General features: G+C 40.4%; 1 protein-coding gene across 2 annotated transcripts in view; it reads right to left on the bottom strand.

Moving 5' to 3' along the window:
- The window catches only part of PCSK5 (proprotein convertase subtilisin/kexin type 5), a 466,280-nt gene that overhangs the window by 96,123 nt on the left and 346,880 nt on the right, over positions 1-23,277 (bottom strand). For both annotated transcript variants that reach the window (XM_045882270.2, XM_045882271.2), the window contains exons 21-23: positions 19,133-19,235; positions 12,219-12,355; positions 6,690-6,896 (exon numbers count right to left, since the gene is read on the bottom strand). In XM_045882270.2, coding sequence (XP_045738226.1) covers positions 6,690-6,896; positions 12,219-12,355; positions 19,133-19,235 — 447 coding nt within the window. The remainder of the gene's footprint in view (positions 1-6,689; positions 6,897-12,218; positions 12,356-19,132; positions 19,236-23,277) is intronic.

The raw sequence follows: 23,277 nt of genomic DNA, 5'->3' as shown, positions 1-23,277 counted from the left end.
TCTCTGTCTCCAGAAAGAAGCAAGGAGCTTCCATGCACCCTCCAGGCACACCACTCTCCCAACACTGCCAGTGTGTTCACCAACCTGGAAGCTCCTAGTTCTTTGTTTTTAATTCGGATGCTTTTTATTCCTTTTTCTTGCCTAATTGCCCTAATTGCTAGGACTTCTTATACTATGTTGAAAAACAGTGGCAAGAGTGGGCATCCTTGTCTTTTTCCTGATCTTAGAGGAAAAGCTTTTAGCTTTTCACTGTTGAGTATGATGTTAGTTGTGGGTTTGTTATATATGGCCTTTATTATTTTTATTATGTTTATTATACCCACTTTGTTGAGAGTTTTTATCATAAATGTATGTTGAATTTTATTGAATGTTTTTCCTGCATCTATTGAGATGATCATATGTTTTTATTGTTTATAAAAATGAAATTTGTTCTCCTTTTTGTAGTTTCTTTAGGTGTAAATTTTTTTTAATTATTGATTTAATCTCCTTACTAGTAATTGGTCTATTCAGATTTTCTGTTTCTTCCTGATTTAGTCTTGGAAATTGTGTGTTCCTAGAAATTTATCCATTTATTCTAGGTTGTCCAATTTGTTGGTGTATAATTTTCTTAGTCTCTTAGATCCTTTATATTTTTATGTTATCAATTGTAACTTCTGGTTCATTTCTGATTTTATTTATTTGAGCCTCCTGTCTTTTTTTCTTGGTGAATCTAGCTAAAGGTTTGTCAATATTTTATCTTTACAAAGAACCAGCTCTTAATTTTATTGATCTTTTTTTATTGTCCTTTTAATCTCTATTTCATTTATATTTACTCTGATCTTTATTATATTCTTTTCTTCTACTAACTTTGGCCTTTGTTCTTTATTCCTAGTTCTTTTAGATGTAAAGTTAAATTATTTATTTGTGATTTTTCTTTTTTCTTGAAATAGGCCTGTATTCCCATGTACTTTCCTCTTAGAACAACTTTTGCTCTATCCCATAGATCTTGGTATGTCATATTTGTATTTTTGTTTGTCTCTAGTTTATTTTTATTTATTTTTAATTTTTTTAATTATAATTTTTTTTATTATGTTACGTTAGTCACCATACAGTCCATCACTAGTTTGTGTGTGTGTGTGTGTGTGTGTGTGTTTTATTTATCCTTTGGTTTCTTTGATGACCCTTTGGTAGTTCAGTAGCATGTTGTTTAATCTCCATGTTTTTCTGATTACTCCAGTTTTATTATTGTAATTTATTTCTAGTTTCATACCATTGTGGTCAAAGAAGATGCTTGATATGATTTCAGTCTTCTTGAACTTACTGAGACTTGTTTTGTGGCCTAACATATGATCTATCTTAGAAAATGTTCCATGTGTATTTGAGAAGAATGTGTATTTTGCTGCTTTTGAATATATATATCTATTAAGTCCATCTGGTATAATGTGTTGTTTAAGGCTGATATTTCCTTATTGATTTCTGTAAGGATGATCTATCCATTGACATAAGTGGGGGTGTTAAAGTCTTCTACCATTATTGTATTGCTTTCAATTTCTCCCTTTAGATCTGCTAATATCTGCTTGATAGTTTTGGTGCTTCTATGTTGTGCATATATATTTATAAATATTATATCTTTTAGCCATATTCATCTCTTTATCATTATATAGTGCCTTTCTTTACCATTTTTTATAGTCTTTGTTTTTTTTTATTTTATTATGTTAATCACCATACATTACATCATGAGTTTTTTATGTAGTGTTCCATGATTCATTATTTGTGTATAACATCCAGTGCTCCATTCAATACATGCCCTCTTTAATACCCATCACCAGGCTAACACATTCCCCTACCCCCCCTCCCTTCTAGAACCCTCAGTTTGTTTCTCAGAGTCCATAGTCTCTCATGGTTCATCTTCCCCTCCAATTTCCCCCCCTTCATTTTTCCCTTCCTACTATCTTCTTTTTTTTAACATATAATGTATTATTTGTTTCAGAGGTACAGGTCTGTGATTCAACAGTCTTACACAATTCACAGTGCTCTCCATAGCACATACCCTCCCCAATGTCTATCACCCGGCAACCCCATGCCTCCCATCCCCCACCTCTCCAGCAACCCTCAGTTTGTTTCCTGAGGTTAAGAATTCCTCATATCAGTGAGATCATATGATACATGTCTTTCTCTGATTGACTTATTTCGCTCAGCATAATACCTTCCAGCTCCATCCATGTCGTTGCAATGGCAAGATTTCATTCCTTTTGATGGCTGCATAATATTCCATTGCATATATACACAACATCTTCTTTATCCATTCATCTGTCAATGGACATCTTGGCTCTTTCCATAGTTTGGCTATTGTGGACATTGCTACTATAAACATCAGGGTGCCCGTACTCCTTCGGATCACTACATTTGTGTCTTTGGGGTACATACCCAGTAGTGCAATTGCTCAGTCGTATGGTAGCTCTATTTTCATCTTTTTGAGGAACCTCCATACTGTTTTCCAGAGTGGCTGCACCAGCGTGCATTCCCACCAACAGTGTAGGAGGGTTCCCCTTTCTCCGCATCCCCGTCAACATCTGTCATTTCCTGACTTGTTAATTTTAGCCATTCTGACTGGTGTGAGGTGGTATCTCATTGAGGTTTTGATTTGGATGTCCCTGATGCTGAGCAATGTTGAGCACTTTTTCATGTGTCTGTTGGCCATTTGGATGTCTTCTTTGGAAAAATGTCTGTTCATGTCTTCTGCCCATTTCTTGATTGGATTACTTGTTCTTTGAGTGTTGAGTTTGATAAGTTCTTTATAGATTTTGGATACTAGCCCTTTATCTGATATGTCATTTGCAAATATCTTCTCCCATTCTGTTGGTTGCCTCTTTGTTTTGTTGACTGTTTCTTTTGCTGTGCAAAAGCTTTTTATTTTTGATGAAGTCCCAATAGTTCATTTTTGCCCTTGCTTCCCTTGCCTTTGGCGATGTTTCTAGGAAGAAGTTGCTGCAGCTGAGGTCGAAGAGGTTGCTGCCTGTGTTCTCCTTTAGGATTTTGATGGACTCCTGTCTCACATTGAGGTCTTTCAACCATTTGGAGTGTATTTTTGTGTGTGCTGTAAGGAAATGGTCCAGTTTCATTCTTCTGCATGTGGCTGTCCAATTTTCCCAACACCATTTGTTGAAGAGACTGTCTTTTTTCCATTGGACATTCTTTCCTGCTTTGTGGAAGATTAGTTGACCATGGAGTTGAGGGTCCATTTCTGGGCTCTCTATTCTGTTCCATTGATCTATGTGTCTGTTTTTGTGCCAGTACCATACTGTCTTGATGATGACAGCTTTGTAATAGAGCTTGAACTCTGGAATTGTGATGCCACCAGCTTTGCTTTTCTTTTTCAACATTCCTCTGGCTATTCGGGGTCTTTTCTGGTTCCATAGGATTATTTGTTCCATTTCTTTGAAAAAAGTTGATGGTATTTTGATGGAGATTGCATTGAATGTGTACATTGCTCTAGGTAGCATTGACATCTTCACAATATTTGTTCTTCCAATCCATGAGCATGGAACGTTTTTTTCATTTCTTTGTGTCTTCCTCAATTTCTTTCATGAGTATTTTATAGTTTTCTGAGTACAGATTCTTTGCCTCTTTGGTTAGATTTATTCCTAGGTAACTTATGGTTTTGGGTGCAATTGTCAATGGGATCGACTCCTTAATTTCTCTTTCTTCTGTCTTGGGTTGCAAGGTTGGTTCAACATCCGCAAATCAATCAATGTGATACAATACATTAATAAAAGAAAGAACAAGAACCGTATGATCCTCTCAATAGATGCAGAAAAAGCATTTGATAAAAAACAGCATCCTTTCTTGATCAAAACTCTTCAGAGTATAGGGATAGAGGGTACATACCTCAATATCATAAAAGCCATTTATGAAAAACCCACAGTGAATATCATTCTCAATGGGGAAAAACAGAGCTTCCCCCCTAAGGTCAGGAACAAGGCAGGGATGTCCACTATCACCACTGCTATTCAACATAGTACTAGAAGTCCTAGCCTCAGCAGTCAGACAACAGAAAGAAAGAAAATCGGCAAAGAAGAAGTCAAACTCTCACTCTTTGCAGATGATATGATACTTTATGTGGAAAACCCAAAAGACTCCACCCCAAAACTGCTAGAACTCATACAGGAATTCAGTAAAGTGGTAGGATATAAAATCAATTCACAGAAATCAGTGGTATTCCTATACACTATTGTCTTTGTTTTAAAGTTTATTTTGTATGATATGAGTATAGCTACACCTGTTTTCTTTTCATTTCCATTTGCACGAAATTTTTTTTTGTCCCTTCACATTCAGTCTGTGTGTGTCCTTATTTCTGAAGTGAGTCTCTTATAGACAGCATATAGATTTTTTTTAATCCATTCAGCTACTCCATCTTTTGAATGGTGAATTTAGTCCATTTACATATAAAGTAATTATTGATAAGTATGTACTTATTGTCATTTTGATAATTGTTTCCTGGCTTTTTTTGAAGTTCCTTTCTGTTCCTTTTCTCTCTGTCTTCCCTTGTGGTTTGATAGCTTTCTTTAGTGTTATATTTAGATTCCTTCCTCATTTTCTTTTGTATATTTACTCTAAGTTTTTTTCTTTGTGGTTACCATGAGGTTCACATATAATATCCCATGTATATAAGAGGTTTTTTAAAGTTGATAACAACTTAATTTTGAACACATTCCAAAACTCCTCATTCTATAATTTTGATGACACATATTACATCTTTTAATTTTATGCATCCTTAATTATTTTAATTTTAATTAATTTTACTATTTTTGTCTTTTGACCTTAACCTTGCTTTGTAAGTGATGGATTCACTACCTTTACTATATATTTACCTTTTCCAGCAAGATTAATACTTTCATATCTTTTCACATTATTAGTGTCTTTTCTTTTCAGTTTAGAGAAATCTCCTTAACATTTTCTCTAAAGCTGTTTTAGTGGTGATCTCCTTTAGCCTTCGCTTATCTGGAAAACTCCTAACCTCTCCTTCATTCTGAATGATAACCTTAGCAAGTAGACAACTCTTGGTTGGAAATTTTTTTGCTTTCAGCACTTTGAATCATGCCACTCCCTTCTGGCCTGGATAGAGTTTCTGCTCAAAAATTTGCTAGTAGGCTTATGAGTTTTTCCTTGTACATTAAATAAATTGTTTTTCTGTACCTCTTTTTAGATTCTCTTTTTATCTTTAACTTTTACCATTTTAATTATATATCTTGGTGTGGTTCTCTTTGGGTTCATCTCATTTGGAATTCTCTGGGATTCCCAGGCCTAGATATCTGTTTCCTCTCCCAGATTAGAGAAGTTTTTAGCTGTTATTTCTTTGGATATTTTTTCTGTGTCTTGATGTGTGTCTCTCTCTTTTTAAAAAAGATTTTATTTATTTTAGAGAGAGAGAATGCAAGTGAGTGTGGGGGTGGGGAGAAGCAGAAGGGAAGGGAGAAGGAGAGAGAGAGAGAATCTGAAGCAGACTCCACACTCAGCACAGAGCCTGATGTGGGACTTGATCTCATGGCTGTGAGATCATGACCTGAGCCAAAACTAAGAGTTGGATGCTTAATGGACTGAGTCACCCAGGTTCCCCTTGATGTGTTTCTTTTATCTTTTGTTGTAGAGGTGCACTTTATCCAGTTCTCAGGTCCATTTTGGAGGAAAATTATTCTGCATGTAGCTATAAAATATTGTATCTGTAGAAGGAGAGGAGTTCAGAGCCTATTTACACCTCCACCATGAATCCCCCTTCTTATCTCTTTCCATTAATTTAACAGATTGTATCAGTTTGATTGGTACAAATAGAACAAGTTGGACTATATGCCATGCAACTAGCTTTGTCATCAACTGGTAGATTTTATTTATTAAAAAAAATGAGTTTTACTTCTGGGAATATGGAATTGGGTATATAAATGAACAGACTCTGTCTTTTTAAATCTGCTTTCCTAAATTTTTTTTTTTAAGTTTTAAATCCTATACTACATTAGTAAACATAAAGCAGAAAAAGGAATGAGTGTTTTAATTATTCTAGAAACATCTTGGAACTCTTTTTAGCACCAGACCAGGCATAATTCTTATACAGAGCAGAGACAGTCTGTAGCATTCTTACATGGAAAAGAACAAAAACTGTAAGTCCTGTTTTTTAATCTCCCTCTTCCCATGTAAGATAAGGAATTGGGCACTAGCAATAACACATAAGATTTGCAGAACACTTAATATTTTCAAGTAGCTTTAGGTAAGCTTTTTCTCATTGCAACAGCTTGGTGCAATGCTCACCCTTTCACACATGAAGAAAAAAAGGCATAGAGAAATTAGACTGATTTTTCACAGGGTCTCATAACTAGTAATAACTTGTAATTGGGAGGGAGAAAATTGTTGGTCAGGACCTTCAGGTTCTAATTTGATTTTCTCTCCATTTACCCTGCCCACAAACCCTTGATTAATATCAATTTCTCTGTGATTAGCTATATTCCTATGTCTCTGGAATGTGTCTGAAGAGACCCAGAGAAAGGTGTGTGGAGGAAGAGAGGAGGAGACATCAACTGTCCCCACTGGACATGCAGTCACACAAAGTCATCCCAGGTGCCAACATTAAAGCCAGGAGGTCAATTCAAATCTTGGAACCATCTAGGCATAGCTCCTCATGCTACCTCCTGATATAAGACAGTGGCCCAGAGCAGCCTTACCTTGTCCACACTCCAACTTCTGGCAGGTATGGTTGGTGGGCACTATGAAGTAGCCGCCCATGCATCGTGTACAGATGTGTGCGCTGTGGCAAAGCTCACAGTTGTCTGAGCAGGGCAGGCAGGTGTGCCCCTCGGCAGGGTAGTGGCCTGTTGGGCAGCTCTCCCAACACTCCCCCTGATATAGGAAGCGCTCCTGGCCATGCTTATCTGAACAGATGGAGGGGTAACAAAAAGAAGGAAAATGTACAAAATTAACTGTGAAGCTAATATAACCTAAGATTTTTTTTTTTTTTTAAAGATGTAAGTAAGTATTTTGGCTGCTAAGGGACCAGGAGTATAAGAATGCATTTCATGAAAATTACAATATATACTTATAGTTGAAAAATTGTCATTGTAGGGAATAATTTTTGACTATTTTGTATATTTGAGTGAGTAGGGACTACCATCTGTAATGTCACTGCAAAAGCAGAAAACACACTCTGTGAATAACTAGGAGTTCTGTTATCAAAATCACACGCTTGTATTAACTGTCCAAAAATCTGAATTTTTGCATTGTTGCCAGCTCCTACGATGACAGCATATTGAAGTGCTAGACCAAGCACACCTTTTTGACTCCTTAAATGGATTTTTGGAAGTCCTGAGCTTCTGTCAACATTGGAGTCTACTTGAAAAGAATTAGCAAGTATGTCTAACATGAGACTATGGGAATATGCTTTTGGGGGGAATAGAAAATTTGAACCAATTATAAGTCACAATGAATGACAAAGGATTATAATCAGTTTATATACACAAAATTAACAAAATGTGCCTAGAGGTCTCCTACCCTCACCCTACTGGGGTTTTCGTTTGTGCTGAGTGTATTTAGGGTATCCATCTTCTCTGGATCAAGTCTCCCATATGCTCCTGCCTCTGCAGAACAGCTGACCTGTGTTTCCCAGAATAACTGGGGCTAGTGTTCACTCGTGATATACCACATGAAGACCCAGAAGCGTTGACCTTCCAGGTGCAAGGCTGCTGAATCTGTGGATAAAGATATCACTAACCCTGTGTTGCAAGGGCAGAATCTTAATGTCAGTATGAATGATCGAACCACATGAAATTGCCAACATTCAAGTATTTTTGTGTCCAAGTGATCCAACCTGATGTTTTGTCCTTAATTAAATCCCTAGTTCAAATCCAATTTAAAAATCAGACCCTTGGATTATGGGCTCTGAAGCTACCTCTTTTCTGTTTGTGATTTCCAACTGGAAGTCTGCTGGTTCTCAGGGGACAAAGCCAATAAAGAGGATTTACCTAGGGTGGTGCAAGAATGTGTCTGCACTCTCCAAGTTTGAGTTGGATGAACATTATCCTTTAAGGGAAGGAGAGTGTTTGGGAGGATGTAATGTGCATTTGGTGATTCTACAGCTGCAGGTTGATATGGAGCACAAACCCCTGATCTGGTGGAACATGGAATCTCGACACCACAAAAGGGTCAACCTTCCAAGCTCTGTTCTTCTCAGACACTTTATGAAAACCCTAGCAAACCCCATTTCCACCAAAACTCATTCAGAAAAGATCCTATTTTTCAGAGGGCTGAACTTCTCAGATATAGGTAGGAAGATTTGAGAACAGTGGGAAGCTACTTTCTCTATTCAGCAGTTTCTATCCATGCCCTATACCCTTCCATGACATCACCTCAGGATCCAGAGGCTTGGGACAGCCTAGGATATATTGAGATCTAAATACATATTTGTTGTATGAATGTTGCATTAATATTTAGCAATATTCCCATTTTTCTAACATATCCAACTGGATCAACAATCTAAAAATAAAATGAACAATGATGGGTTCCGATATCAGAGGAGATGTTCTCCAATCCCATTTGTATTGTTCAGATATGGCTTTATTATTTGAACCACTTTGGGTATTATAATTTGAGTTTAAAAAACAGATTTCGATGGTCTTGGTATTTAAAATACATGGACCCTGTAAAGGAGTTAACTTAGATACCTTGATCAAGGGCAGCTTTTCCCACAGGTTTGGTCCAGAATTACACCAAGATTGGCTCAAATTTCTAATAGCCTGGGTAGTATGGCAGCTCATTTAGCTTTGGCTGGTAATTTGGATACCCCAGTGATTTAAATTATCATGCATAAATTTTTGGCTACTTGACCAGAGTCTCAGAATTTAAATTATTGTGACAATAAATAAGGGAAGCTTGTTCTAGTACCAGAAGGGCTGATATTTTTGTAAGGTGCTAAACCTTTCATGTGATAATATGAGTCAAAGTGCAAGAAACTCTGAGAATGGCTTTCATTTATACCTAAGAGCAATTGGCTGTTTCCAGAGCATCTCTTGTAGCTAACTAATTTCATTAGAAGAGAAGGTGGACTCATGTGAAGACAGCATGCCTTCAGGAAGAAAGAAAGGTTGAGGGTGGAAGACATGAAGGGAAAGGATTGCTGGAAATGATGAAAGAAAGGCTGAGGGGCTGCCTGGGTGGCTCAGTCGGTTAAGTGTCTGCCTTCAACTCAGGTCATGACCTGGGGTCCTGGGATTGAGCCCCGCAACGCGCTCCCTGCTCAGCAGGGAGTCTTCTTCTCCCTCCCCTCTGCACCTCCCCCCGCCCCAGCTCATGCTCTCTCTCTTAAAGAAATAAATAAAATCTTAAAAAAAATAAAGGCTGAGGGATTCTGAAAGTAAACTTTATAAAGTTTAGCTTCAACATTTTTCTTACTGTAGTTGTTGTGTGATTGGTCAAATTTAGCTTTGGATTCAATTTTGTAGAGGAAAATCTGGACAAGAACTTAGAGGGAATCTTCACCAACAAGGCTAGAAGTCTGTATTTTCAAAAGGATTCAAACCTAAATCTTAACAAAATTACAGTTAAGCAAAGGTGGGATTTCTGTGAACTGATGGGAGATGCTTATGTGCGTATTTGGCACCCTGTAGTCAGAGGGTTTTCAGCCTTTTATTTTTTTTAAACGATTTTATTTAAGTATTTGAGAGAGGAGCAGGGGCAGGAGCAGAGAGGGAGGGAGGATGGGGAGAGAATCTCAAGCAGATTCGGTGCCCAACATGGAGCCTGTCACAGGGCTGAATCCCACAATCCTGAGACCATGACCTGAGTCAAAACCAAGAGTTAGAGGCCCAACAGACTGAGCCACCCGAGCACCCCTCAGTATTAAAGCCTGTTGATATGGAACTGCCTCAGGTCAGGCATCCCTTGTCTTTAGCACTGTTTCATGTACTGGCCATGCTCATATATGCACTAGGGGCATTGTGCTCCTAATAGGAGGGAACCCTGCTAATCAGAGCTTGCTCAACAATGCCTTCTCTGGCAAGGCTTTTCTGTTCACTAGAGCTGAAAGTGATGTTTCCTCTCTGACTTGTGGTAGGATTCCTTCCTTCCTTTGGTCTTGAATATTTTCTTGTTTTATAATACATGAGCACGAATCCCTGTTAGGCTGTGAAGTCCTTGAAGGCAAGCATTATACAATCATTTCTTGCATTTTCTATGGCAACTATGTGTAGTAACTTCTACATGTGCACTTTTGTTAAGATATGGAGTAAACATAGACTTTTAAACAAAAAATAGAGAAGAAATGTCAAAGCATCTTTTGTGTGGATTGGCCCAAGTAACTATAAGGATGCTTAGAACATATTAGACATTTGTTCAGTATTCAAGCGAATCCTTAATTTTGGACTATGTATGAAGATTTAGTGTGTTTTAACTGTGAAAGGGATTTTAGATGCTGTCTTGTCTATGTGCCACCTCCACCCCCATTCTTTTTTTTTACAAACAAGGAGAGACTTAAAGAGGTGAAGAGACAGGATTAATATCTTTAGTTCATTAGTCACAAAGGAGGAACTAGAACCCAGGTATCCTGATTGCTGGTACTGATATTCTTTCTACTGAACCATTCATTTATTCAGTTATACTGTGCATGCCGATGCTCTACCAGTGCTCAAAGCTAGTGCTCAGGTAGAAACCATTCACTGCTCTTACAGGACATAGAGTCTTATGGACAAGATAGCTATCAAGTTTGAGGATGACTGTAAAGGGGTAAGCAGAGGCCCCAAGGATGCACATATAGAGAGGTCCCATCCCAGACAAGGAAATTGGGGCAGCCCTCATTGAGGAAATGATGTTGAAACTGAGACCTAAAAATAAATAGAGGTCAGGCAGTGGGGAACATTTCCAGTGAAGTCTTTGAACAGCTAGAGAAATTCACATGCCCACAGGAGTAAGTAGGTACGAACAATAATAGTGGTAGTAGTAGTAGTAGTAGTAAGGGTAGTATTTAATATTTATTGAGTACTTCTTATGTGCCCAGCCCTGTTTGAGTGCTTTGTTATTTTATCTCATTTAACCTCATTTCATTGTCATAATCTTAAAAGTAGAAAACCATTATCACCATCCTTTAGATGAGGAAGGAAACAGAAACGAGCAGGCTACAGAGAAAAATTGATATAGATCTACTTTGTTTACATAAGAAACACAAAGAAATAATTTTAATTTACACAAAGAAATGTGTTATCTCCCATTTTCCTGCAAATGCATGATACTCTCAATTTGTTCTTCATTTTTCTTGGTTATATTACAAGGAAGAATAAAGATAAATAATTCTCTTCCACCAGAAAAAAACCATGTAAGCACGATGGCGGTGGTAACTGATGGCCTTGGGATCAGTGAGACAATAGGGAGTGGTGGGGACTGTGGAGAAACAGAGAGCAGCCTCCTCTGATCTCTAGTCAACCATTTGGGGAATGTAGGCCAAGTGGTGCCCAGTGTTGTGCTCCAAGTTTTCAAAAGAAACCAAACCAAGCCCAAACAAAAACAAACAAAAAAACCAAACCACCCAGGTTTTTCTTCGAAATTTCCCAATTTTAAAATTTGGCTGAAATTTAAAAGGTCAAGTAAAATATGAATCTGGCCCACATGAGGTCAAAGTGGGGAACAGACATATGAGGGGAAGTTGGAAAGGACTCAAGGGTCCAACTGCAGAGGACCTTTGAGATCATGGAATACAATCCAGCGACAGCAGAAACTTGAACTGTTAAAGCTGAGACAAAAAGTAATATTTTTGTGTTGAAACAATTCCTTTGCTCCTACAGTAGGGCTCTGACAACTTCTAAATGGCATAGCTCAGGGCTGAGGAGACCTTGACACAGCCTCTATTTCAATATTTCTCTTGAAGACTGAATGTGTCACCCTTAACTTCCTCGCTTTTCACTGTCACCTCAACAAATCTTAGCTTTCCTGACAGTCTCATGTCTGACATCATGTCTGAATGACCTTTCTTTCTCCTTCTCCACAAGGACATCTCTTAGCTTCTCTCCCATCTCCTTAGGGGCAGTGAGTCTGCGCCTACGATAATGTGAATTCGTTTCCTGACAAGAAGCAGAAACTTCAAGGTGATACACACTCTCCAATGAACAGCTGTCTAATATCTACCCCTTGTCCCCAGAGTTGAAGCTTCTGAGTCAAACCAGTGGGAGAACAGCTTTGAAGAAAGGAAGAAGAGAGCAGCCAGACTTCCTCACCTACTCCACAGGCAGTGCAGCTGGAAGGCTCATTTCCTTGGCATTCTCGGCAGGTGTAGTGGCAGGGATGGCATTCGTTCTGAAATTCAAATTTCCCTGAGGGACATTTGAAAATGCAGCGGCCATTGTCAAAAGTCCTAGAGGAAGAGCAGATTTCAGGGTTTGAAAGGATGACTTTCTGGAATGGCTCTAAGTATGAGAACATGTGGTGTTCATGTTTCAGTGCACAGACTTGGTTTCATTGCTCCAGAAACAAGGGGGATGCCTGGGACTGATCAACTTAGAACATGTGGAATATTAGTCACGTACCCATCCTTGGCCCAAGGTTTGGACCCAACAGCAGACATGCCAGAAACTGGCTCAGGATGCAATCCGGAGTCTGGTTCCAAATAAGCTAACCAGTGCCTGCAGGGATTAAACCCATAGTGTGGGCCCCAGCCAAACACAGTCAACAGTCAGATGGAGGTCTTTAAATTTTCAAGACACTAAATAGGCCTCTGAATCCAGAGGCCTTGGAGAAAATATTCTTCCTTTAGTTATCAGCATATGCACACTTTACAGGGGAAATGTCAACATCAAGGGCTCTGGAAAGGATAGAATAAAGCACGGTCCTGGTGCTTATGTGCTACTTATAAACTTGGCCTATGCATATGGTGATTAATTGATAAAAGTGATTTTGAGTGTCATTTTTGCAAGTGTTTCCTGATGTCTAAAGTACCAACTTTTTTTTTTTTTAAAGATTTTATTTAGTCATGTGAGAGAGAGAGAATGAGAGAGAGAGCATGAGGAGGGGAGGGTCAGAGGGAGAAGCAGACTCTCTGCTGAGCAGGGAGCCCGATGTGGGACTTGATCCTGGGACTCCAGGACCATGACCCGAGCTGAAGGCAGTCGCTTAACCAACTGAGCCACCCAGGCGCCCTAAAGTACCAACTTTTTTTCATCATGTTTGCAAACACCTACAAGGACACCACAGATGAGTTAGTATGGGGGCTTCTAAAACCTTTGATTTTATACACATAAAATACGTATCATAATGTCACTGTTAATATTTTCATAGTTTTGCTTCTTTTCTTCCTTTGCAAAGTAATCCCAAGAGCAAACAGGATTAGGTAAATCGTATCCAAAAACTTCGCTCAGAAAAATACAAAATGTTTACCAAGTGCAAGAGTCAGATAGGTAATGAGGTAATAAAGTGAGGTGTGGGGCTCCACCCCCAGAGTTTCTAATTCAGTGAGTCTTTGGGGGAGAAAGCTGAGAATTTGTGTTTTTTAAGTTCCTGGGTGAAGCTCATGCTGCTGGTCTAGGGAACACATTTTGAGAGCTGCTATTCTGCCTTCTGCTCACTGATAGTATGGATTACTATCAGTAATCCATTTGCTAAATGGATTTTGCTAAATGCGTCCTAAGTTAGCACAGGTGGTGTCAAATTGGGTCTGTTCAAGTTTCCTTACAGTAGTAGCTACTGTCTCAGTTGTGAGGCTAACTGACCATGTAGCACACATGTACCCCCGATGGTATAAGGTTGGCATCCTGGCCTGAGAGAGCGGAGGGCCTGTCAGCAAAGGTAGGGCTCCTTTCTCTCTCTACTAACTCTCTTCCCCCAAGCCGGACATCCCATGGAAGGTCAGGTGTAGGCCTGGGGTGCAATGGTGTGTCTAAATCCCACTGTTTCTATAGCTAGAGCCAGCCCTGAGCTGGGGATGGGCCATTTCAGTCACAGGGCTGTGCAGGTTGGAATGGGAGCAAGGCAGCCTGAATAGGGTGTTGCTTGTGATCGTCCATCTCATCTCCACACCCTGAAAGTCTGTGTCATTTCCATCTGTTAGAAACAATGGGATTGGGGTGCCTGGGTGACTCAGTCAGTTAAGCGTCTGCCTTTGGCTCAGGTCATGATCCCAGGGTCCTGGGATTGAGTCCCACATCAGGCTCCTTGCTCAGCGGGGAGTCTGCTTCTCCCTCTGCCTGCCTCTCTCTCTCTCTCTCTGACAAATAAATAAAATCTTAAAAAAAAAAATTTAATTTCTATTAAAAAAAAAAAGAAAGAAGAAACAATGGGATTAACACCACCAACATAAGACAGACAGCCACCTCGTTCTTGCATTCTCTGCCCTTCAGGTTCTGGTCACCATAGCGAGCACCACCGGAGTGAACAAGCCTTGGTCCCACTGCAGGGCATGAAGTCCTAGCCCTAAGCAGACATGTATGCACATCTGGTTGTCCATGTCAAAACAGATCCCCTGCACCATGGTGTATAATGAGAAGGATGTGCTCCCAGCCCAGATTTTTAGTTGATGGTACTAATGCCAACTGGGAATATCCCAGCCCCACCCTGGCTCTGGTTTCTGAGCTAGAACATTTTTCAAGGAATCATTTGGATGTGACTAGTTAAAAAATACCCAAAACCTCCCTTTAAGAAAAACTGTGTAAGAGCTTTCTGAGGTTTTTCAACAAGGAAGCTACTAGATACTCTGCTGAAGGGAGAATGGGAATGTTTACTTGTGAGGGTTCTTTTTTCCCCCTAAATTCAGTTGCAAAGGGAATGAAAAGTATATCGTCATTTTTTGCCTTTTATAGAAAGAGCTGACGAATTTGCTTAGGGGGAAATAATTTCTCTTGGGAGAGGTGATCTAATACTCTTAATGATGGGAACCGTGTAGAAGCGTCCAGAAAGTGGGGGTGGCAGACTTGGGGGTGAAGCCAATGGTGTAATACTTTTGTGTATTATATATGGATGGGGCTGCCTTTCTGACTTGAGTGCTTGATTTTGAGAAAATACCAAGCACATAATGGTGCTTTAAACCACCTCCCTTCATATCTACCCTAAGGAAAGCATAGGTGAAGTACACAGGTTTTTGGAAGAATGTGATTCTTTCTAAAGATCGAAAAAGAGAAGGAAAACAGTCATGCTTGGGTAAAGGCACTGAATTACATCATCCCCTGCACCCTCCATTCCCCTCAAGGAAAATTGCTAAGGAACTTGAGAAAAGTACCATTTCAAGTGGCACAGATTTCCACTGACACTAACAAATCTTCCCTAGTGGAAGAGAATAGACAATCTTGCTCTGGGCTCAGTGGGGCTGAGGACAATTTCCTGTAAAGCCAACTCAAGCCATTTCTAGGACTGCCAGTCATCCACTCTGGATTTCTGAGACAATTGGGCAAGCTAATCTCTGCAGGGGAGGCATTTCGTCCCCAACTCAGGCATGCTCTTAGCCTTTTCATAAGTAGTGAACAATTCCAGGTCCAATGGGGCTTATGGAAAGGAAGAAGTCGGCAAAACCAAGTGCTAAAGAGCTGGGCAGAGGTAATGTTCTCTGCACTGGCACTAAATTTTCCAGACCCCCCAGTATGTGTGTGTATGTGATACAAACTGGAACATAAGAGATGGCAAATCAGGGTTAGTGGATCTTCTGCTGATTGTTGGTTTGGCCTTAATAAGCCATCACAAGGGTACTTAATGTAATTTCTTGGTACTTTAAATTTTTTTAAGACTTTCTTTATTTACTTGGAGAGAGAGAGCATGAACGGGGGAGGGGCAGAGGGAGAGGGAGAAGCAGGCTCCCCACGGAACAGGGAGCCTGACGGGGGGTGGGTCTCCATCCCAGGCCCCCCGGGATCATGACCTGAGCTGAAGGCAGACACTTAACCAACTGAACCACCCAGGTGCCCCTGGTACTTTAATATTAAATCAGAATGAAATCTGGCAAAAAGTCTTTCCCCCCCGCTGAATTCATTGAAACAGATCAAATAAAACATTTGAGGGAGGGTCAGAATAGAGGTAGCTTTCAATGTTTTTAATTGGTTCATTGACTCTATGACTCCTTCAGGACTGGGTGGGAAGCCAGCTTTGGCCAGGAGGACCATGGGGAGGACCATGAGGATCACGGCATTGCAGAGCTATACATGTTAGATAGCAGTGCTGAAAGATGCTCTTTCTTCCTCCAAGTTTTCAATCATCTCTAAGGAGCTATACCCAAGGGTTAATGGCAATGTAAAGAGAGAACTAGAATACAAAGAGAGGGCTTCCTAAAGTTTGATTTTCTGTAAAACAAGTTCAGGGTTATGTTATTTTTAAAAATTTTACTAAGGAAAAAAAAAATATAAAACAAACACATATACAAGACACAACAGTACCCTTTCCTCTGTATTCATCTCTCAGCTGCAACAATTTCACTGCATGGTCAATCTTACTTATATCCCCACTGATTTACTTCCCTCCCATATTATTTTGAAGCAAACCTATAAGTTAAATATGAATACTTCTCTCCTAGATAAAAACTCCTTTAAGGCGGGGTGCCTGAGTGGCTCAGTCGGGTGTCTGCCTTCAGCTTGGGTCATGATCTCAGCCTGGGGCTCCCTGCTCAGTGGGGAGCCTACTTCTCGCTCTCCCTCTGCTCCTCCTTCCTACTCATGCCCTCTCTTTCTCTCTCTCTCTCAAATAAATAAATAATCTTAAAAAAAAAATCTCCTTTAGAGATGATTTTTTCTGCCATGACTAGAGATATCCAAAAGCTTAAGACCAGGAAGAAACTTGGACAAACCAACTCTCCTGGTTATTCTGTCTGTCTCTTTACCTTTGCCTTAGATCCTTTTTTTTTTTTTTTGTCATTCTCTGTCCTGCCGTGTCCTGGAAATGTGCCAACTAGAACCTGTCTCTCCAAGCTCACTTCCCCCATTTGTAATGGTGTTTCCCCATTGGCCTCCAGTTAATTTCAGACAAGGAAAAACACCAGCAGATCTGTGGTTGGGAGGAGAGGGAGATTGGGGGTATTTATTCCCCCCCTTGGGCTGCAATTCTGCATTCTCCTTCCATGGTTCTAGAGTGGCTGTGTCCCTTACAGCTCCACTTTCTATCAAGCAAGACATCCCCTCCTCCAGGGTTGCAGCTTTTGCTTCAGGTCTAGGGTGTTAAAGCTGCCCCACTTTTGCTGGTCCCTGAGCACTTCACCATCCCTTGACTTTGAACTCCTGAGCTACCTATTAGAATTCATGGACCTTGTACCTAACTCAGAGCTGGACATAAAGCAGGTGCTCAAGACCATCTTGAATGGACCTGATTCCACTCAAGAAAATGTTTTGGAAAATACTTCAGAAAAATACTTTGCTGCCCTTTTAAGAACAAATAAGTCAACACCAACATCTTCCAAAATAGTTTTTATATCTTCATCTTCTCAACCCTGTTCTAGGAAAATGCAGATTAAAAAAAAGACCAAGTAGTTCATTGCCATGATATGATGTCCTTTCTTGGACATATCGGCAAATAATTTTCATCAAGGAAGAGAGATGAGTGAAACGGAGTGCTCAGGGAGATGAGAAGAAAATTCTTCCTGGGAAACAAGATTTCCTTAGGAGGACACATGAGTTCAAGATTCATGAACATGCTTTTCTTTCTTTAAAAGCTAAATCATGGGCTGCTTAAGCCAGTTATACTGCCCCAGTGGCCCAGGAACTGTATCTCTGATCTTCGTGTACCAATGGGATTCATTTTTTTTAATGACTATTTATGGTAGTAGAGTTTTTTCCCTCCCTTTTGATGTGCCTGGGACAACCATGACTTCTGCAGTATACACTGGATGATAATAGCTGACTTAGTAAACAAATGCTAGTAAGTTCCCTTAGTTCAAAGATGTCCAAACATGCAGTGGGATTTAACTGTTGATATGGTGAGGAATTAGGAGAAACGGGACCCATATTCAGAATGATGTCTGTACCTAAGAGTATGTCCTGAGGTTGCTTTAAAGCAAATCCAACATGTAGAGGCATAGATATCTAAAGGAGACACTTGGAAAATGTTACCACAGTTAGCATTGACAATTCTTAGGACTGTTCTTTGGTGTCTGTCTCCCTTCCTCCCTCCATCTCTCTCTCCCTTTTTTGTCTTCCTGAGGAAGCTATTTAGGGAGCCAAGTCCATGATATTAATTATACACTTTATCATTTCTTGAATTATTACTATGTGTTGATCACCGTGGGGGAATAGGGAGACAAACACAACCATAGTTCCTGCTCAGGATATTATAATCCTGAGGAAGAATTAGATGAAATGACTGTTGTACAAAGCAGAGGGAATGTCCATCCTAGGGATTTATTTGCTGCTGAAGCAGCCTCCTCATACTGGTCTGGAGAGAGCCTTCTTCCAATGCACTTTGCAGAGCAGTGGTGGGGCTATTCATTCAAACACTCGGTCAGCCAGCAAATATTAAGTGCACCAATCAGAGGAGTGTCGACTAAAAATGCAACAGGCTTCCAACTCTATATACTAGAAATTCCCAGTGTATTGGCAGATTCTCATACCATTCAGGTACTTATTTCCCCATTCATTCACCTTCCAAACATTTATTGAGTGCCTACTATTTTCCTTGTGCTGTGATAGGTAATGGAGATACAAAGATGAGTATTTCAATGGGCTTACCGAAACATAGCTCCTCTATATAGAGATAGAGATTTGTAAATTAATGTTTTAAAATGTCACAGGTGCTCATGGGAGTTTATACGGAGCCCAGAGGAACATAAAGAGGAGAAGGTTCAATCTGGGAAGCGGTCAAAATGCCTTCATAGAACAGTTCATCCTTGAACTGATTCTAGAAATATGAGCAGATATTTGATCAGCAGATGGAGATGATGGTTGTGCAGAAGGGGATGCAACTGCAGGCATCAAAGGCACCATCATTTTTATTGATGAGGAAGCCCCTCTTGTCCAGGTAACTTTCTCGCAGGGGGTACAGGACATCATGGGGAGAAGATGCTACAGAGGTGGGCTGTAGCCAGCCCACAGAGGGGTTTTGTGTCATGGGAAAGAGTTTGGTTCCTTTTTCTGCAGGCCCAAGGGGGTGTCTTTAACGTGGTAAACACCTCCTCTCTCCATCCTGTCACCCATGAGCTCTCAACCACAGGAGATACTGAGAGGCCACTTACCTTGTGATGGGGCAGTCAGTGCAGTCTTCCTGAGTTGGCCCCCAGCACTTGGCACACGAGGCTTCACAGACGTGGCAGTGACCATGTTCATCAATGTATTCTCCTAGGGAACAAAATCCGGTTGTTTACCTCATTTCTACATGGCAGTGCTGCCTAGGCTGTCAGTCTGAGAGCAGCCAGATCTCTCTGTGGCTGCCTAAAAGCAATGGAAACAACACAGCGAGGAGACCTTGAATGGCTTCAGTTGCCCGTCCTAAATCCTGACCTTACAATAACAACTGCTCCTCTCCCAAGGGCCTTGGAAGTCGGAACCTCAAAACATTATGAGGCAATGACATAATTTTGGATCTAGTCAACATGTGTTACAGATTTTATAAGTAGAGAGAGGCCAATGGGGGCTTCTCAAAGGACCCCTATACTGATCTCCTTCTGACTTTCCTGTTAAAGGCTGAGGGTTCTGGACCCCAGAGACCCCACTTATAGCCTTGGTTCAAGTCAAGCAACAAGCAGGACCCACCCACCATTCTGGGGGTATTGTGGTTACTGGTTAAGAAGGGGAGTCGAAGCTTGGCTAACATTTGACAGATGTGAGCTGCATCTCACCCTGAAAGAGTAACAATGAAGAGATAGCCAGAGAATCCTTCATTTAATTGGAAAGTTTATCTTTCCCAAGGAAAAACACATAGGAGGCCTTTCCACAGAAGTAAGTCCAGCCTTACAAACTCCTTATGACCATTTAAGAAATTACTCTCATAGTAAAGATGGTGGAGACAGGCCAATCTCTTTGAAGGTGATAATCCAGTGATAAACCAATGATGGGTCTCTACTCATTGAATTCAACTCTCTACTCACACTACACATGTCCTCTTCTCCCATTGTCCTAAAAGAAATTGACAAATTTCTTCAGTCTGATCCAAAGAACCACTTGGTATTGTTTGGAAACTGATCATGCTCAGAAAATATAGTTTCAGATTTCAGCAGAATCACCCCACCCCCTGTAAGTATGTCTGAACATAGTCAATCTGAGCTCCAGCCAGAATAGTGAGGTAGCAGTTACTCATGCATGGTTTAACCAAGGCATCTTACTGAAATTCTGAAATTTGCTGCCTGATTTATTGTAGTTGCTTTGAAGTCCTGGAAACACAGACTTGACTGGTGAGAAATGGAGGGAAGTCCACTCCTCTACATTGTCCCATAGCTTTACTGAACTAGCGCAGTTGGGTGAGGTAAACCTTATATACATAAATCTTTCCCTTGCACTAAACCAAAAAAATGAAAATGAAGAGGTAGGTAGAGTTTGTCTTTTGATGTAGAGTTAGTCTATTAGTTTTGTTAACTAAAGGGAAAAGGACATATCCAGAGCAATGCAATTATCTAGTATTGGCACACCCTTCACATCCTAGACTCTGCTCTTCTTCATCTTCCAGTTGTTGCCAAGGAATCTGATATATAATATTTAGAATGGAACCATGGTTCTTAGCTCGGAGTGACTCCCAGGAGCCTGAGGCCCAAAACAGTGCATCCCCAATGGGGACAAAGAATGTAAACATGCAATTCGTTCACTGCACAAGGTGACTGCCCCAGTGGTCAAGTGGAGGTAGAAATCCAGCCCGGGTTTATCTCACCGAGCCATGCACTCTGGTGTTGGCTGCCTCTGCCTCTGTAGGGGACGCCTTTTACTAATTCACACAAAGGTATTAGAATGGACTAGTTGCATTCTTGGTCATCAGAAAAAAAGCTTGGTTTCCAAGGCAAAAAAAGGCTGGGACTTCTGTCTGGTAGGAGTGGGTGATTTCAAGTTGAGACTGTCTGACTCAATATAGGTATCATATTTATGTGGCCTTTTATTTATTCAGGTTCCCCATTCCACTTCTTAATTACTGACCTTGCTGTAATCGCTTCCCCTTCTGGCACAGTGTGACCTTTGCCACAACCAGCTGAGCAGTAATTATCAGTCCAGACACTAGCAAGAAAATGAGCAGGGGATCTAGAACAGACCTGGTAGGAAGAAGGAGGTCTTGCCTACATTGCCAATGCTAATAATTTGTGTTTATGGAGTTGGATGGTAGCTATATATCTTTCAAAAGGTGTGGACTGAGTGGAACAGGAATGAGAGATGGGTTTCACGGAGGCTTCTAAACCCAAAGAAAGTGTATTCTAAAGAAATGTAGGATCACAGATTCTTCATTCATTCATTCATTTATTCATTCATTCTGTTGATATTCTTTGAACACCTAGATGCTAGGTATTAGATGGACTAGATATACTGGTCGAATATACTAATCAAATATATACTAATTGAAAAGAACCTGCTCTTGGGTTCTCAAAGATTTTTGAGAAGAATGATTTGTAAAGAGATAGTAATAATTCAAATGCTAGCAGGAGACTTTGACTTCCTCAGACAGTCTAGATTAGAACAGAAGAGCAAGGGCATACACTGGACTCCCTGCTAGACCTGGAGGCAAAGATGGTTACTTTGCCTTGGCATTCATGCCTATAGGAACTGACACAGTGGTTTGGTTCTCCTAACTCCTGATATCCGTCCACCTTAATCTCCATGGCATCTTAGATCCACTGCTAGGATAGGATTTTAAGCTAAATGCACCCTGCTCTGCTAAATCGAATGCTGTTTAGATGGTTATGGGAATTTTTCCATATCTATGCCCAAAGTGTCCTTTGTAATTACAGAGGATGCATGGCTAGGTCAAGCAAGTGTTATTCAAATAGTATTATGAAAATTTAGAATTCTCTAGATCTCTTGTTTGCCTCCTTATTGGCTTCTATAAGCCAGTAGGTGGCACTGATACCTTGGCTTTGTATTTGATCTGCTCAACTGGAATGCCCTCTATTGGCACTCAGAAAGTGCCACCTTAGATATAATCATCCCTTGAAATTGCCCCATTGCTGAGATTTCAAATAACCCCTCCAAAACACCCTTCTAATGACCCACTATGACTCTAGCTCACCCTGCTTGATCACCCTTTCATTCATCTGTCCAGTTGCCTCTTGCATTTCTTACGGGGGCTAGGCCAAAACTTCCCAAGACCCAAGTCCCACTCATTTCTCAGAAGGTGACCTCACTACCTCATTTGCTGATAAGATACCGAGTTTCTCCAGCATCCTTTTTCTCGATGCCAAAATCCCTATCTTTTCTGTGATTGTTCACTTGTCTCCTCTCTCTGTGGAAGGTACATTGCTCCTGGCCATTGTTGGTTGTCCATCTAATGCTCTGGATCTTTCTTCAGGATGGTTCTCCACCAGTCTCTTTGTCTTCAATTGTTTCTTCACATCTCTCATCATCCTCTGATCTACAAAAGTTCTCCCTAACCTAAGACCTGCCCAAGCACTTTTCTTCCCTGATAACTGACTCTGAAAACATGTTTTTCCCTCCTACCATTTAGACACAAAATGAAGAAAACCCTCATAACCTTGAAGCTTATGTAAGTGAGTCAGCGTAAGACAGCTAAGCTGTGCACCTCTCTCAAGCCTGCATGCCTCTTAACTTTAGAGCAAGGCTTGGCTTTGGAACAGATGAGAATAGAGGGACCTGCCCTGATTTTCATAGTTATGTAGATGTCCAATTAGTTATATAAACAACTGTCCCCAACCCCAGCCCTTGCAGGCCCAAGTTTTCCACTGCACATTTAAAACCAAAAAAAGGCAGATTCCAAGGACATAGTGAAGTTGCTTTTTTTTGTTTGTTTGCTGGAGCAGCAAATTCTTGTCATCTGTCTTCATTGCACAATGAAACTAAATGTTTATGACAAGCGTGATATACAAAATTCTTGGAAAAAAATCACTTTTAGCACAGACTTCAGGGGCCAATATTTTGTTCTCCACTTCATCCTACAAGCTCTTCCTTCTGGTGTCTTCATCTATTATTCAGTCCAAATTATCTTTCTACTGTGATCAAAAAAATTTCATTCCCCTTTTAGTTCCTTTCTCATCTCATCCCATAATAGTTCAAAGGACATGCAGGAAGTGATGTCTCATGGGGAGAGAGGTGATGTCTCAAAAGCTGAAGATACAGCTTAAAAATTAATGCTTGTCCATTGAAAAATTTACAAGTCGCTTGCTGTGCTCGTTTCACCTCTTGATAACATTGCACAATGTGTTTGTGTTTGCAGATCTAAGTTAAAAGTAAG

The sequence above is a fragment of the Mirounga angustirostris genome, unplaced genomic scaffold, assembly GCF_029215605.1.
Source record: "Mirounga angustirostris isolate CCGP_5_RB_7025 unplaced genomic scaffold, mMirAng1.0.hap1 SCAF_15, whole genome shotgun sequence".
Lineage (NCBI taxonomy): Eukaryota > Metazoa > Chordata > Mammalia > Carnivora > Phocidae > Mirounga > Mirounga angustirostris.
Note: the sequence above shows the minus strand (reverse complement) of the source record. Positions and strands in the feature narration are given on the sequence as shown.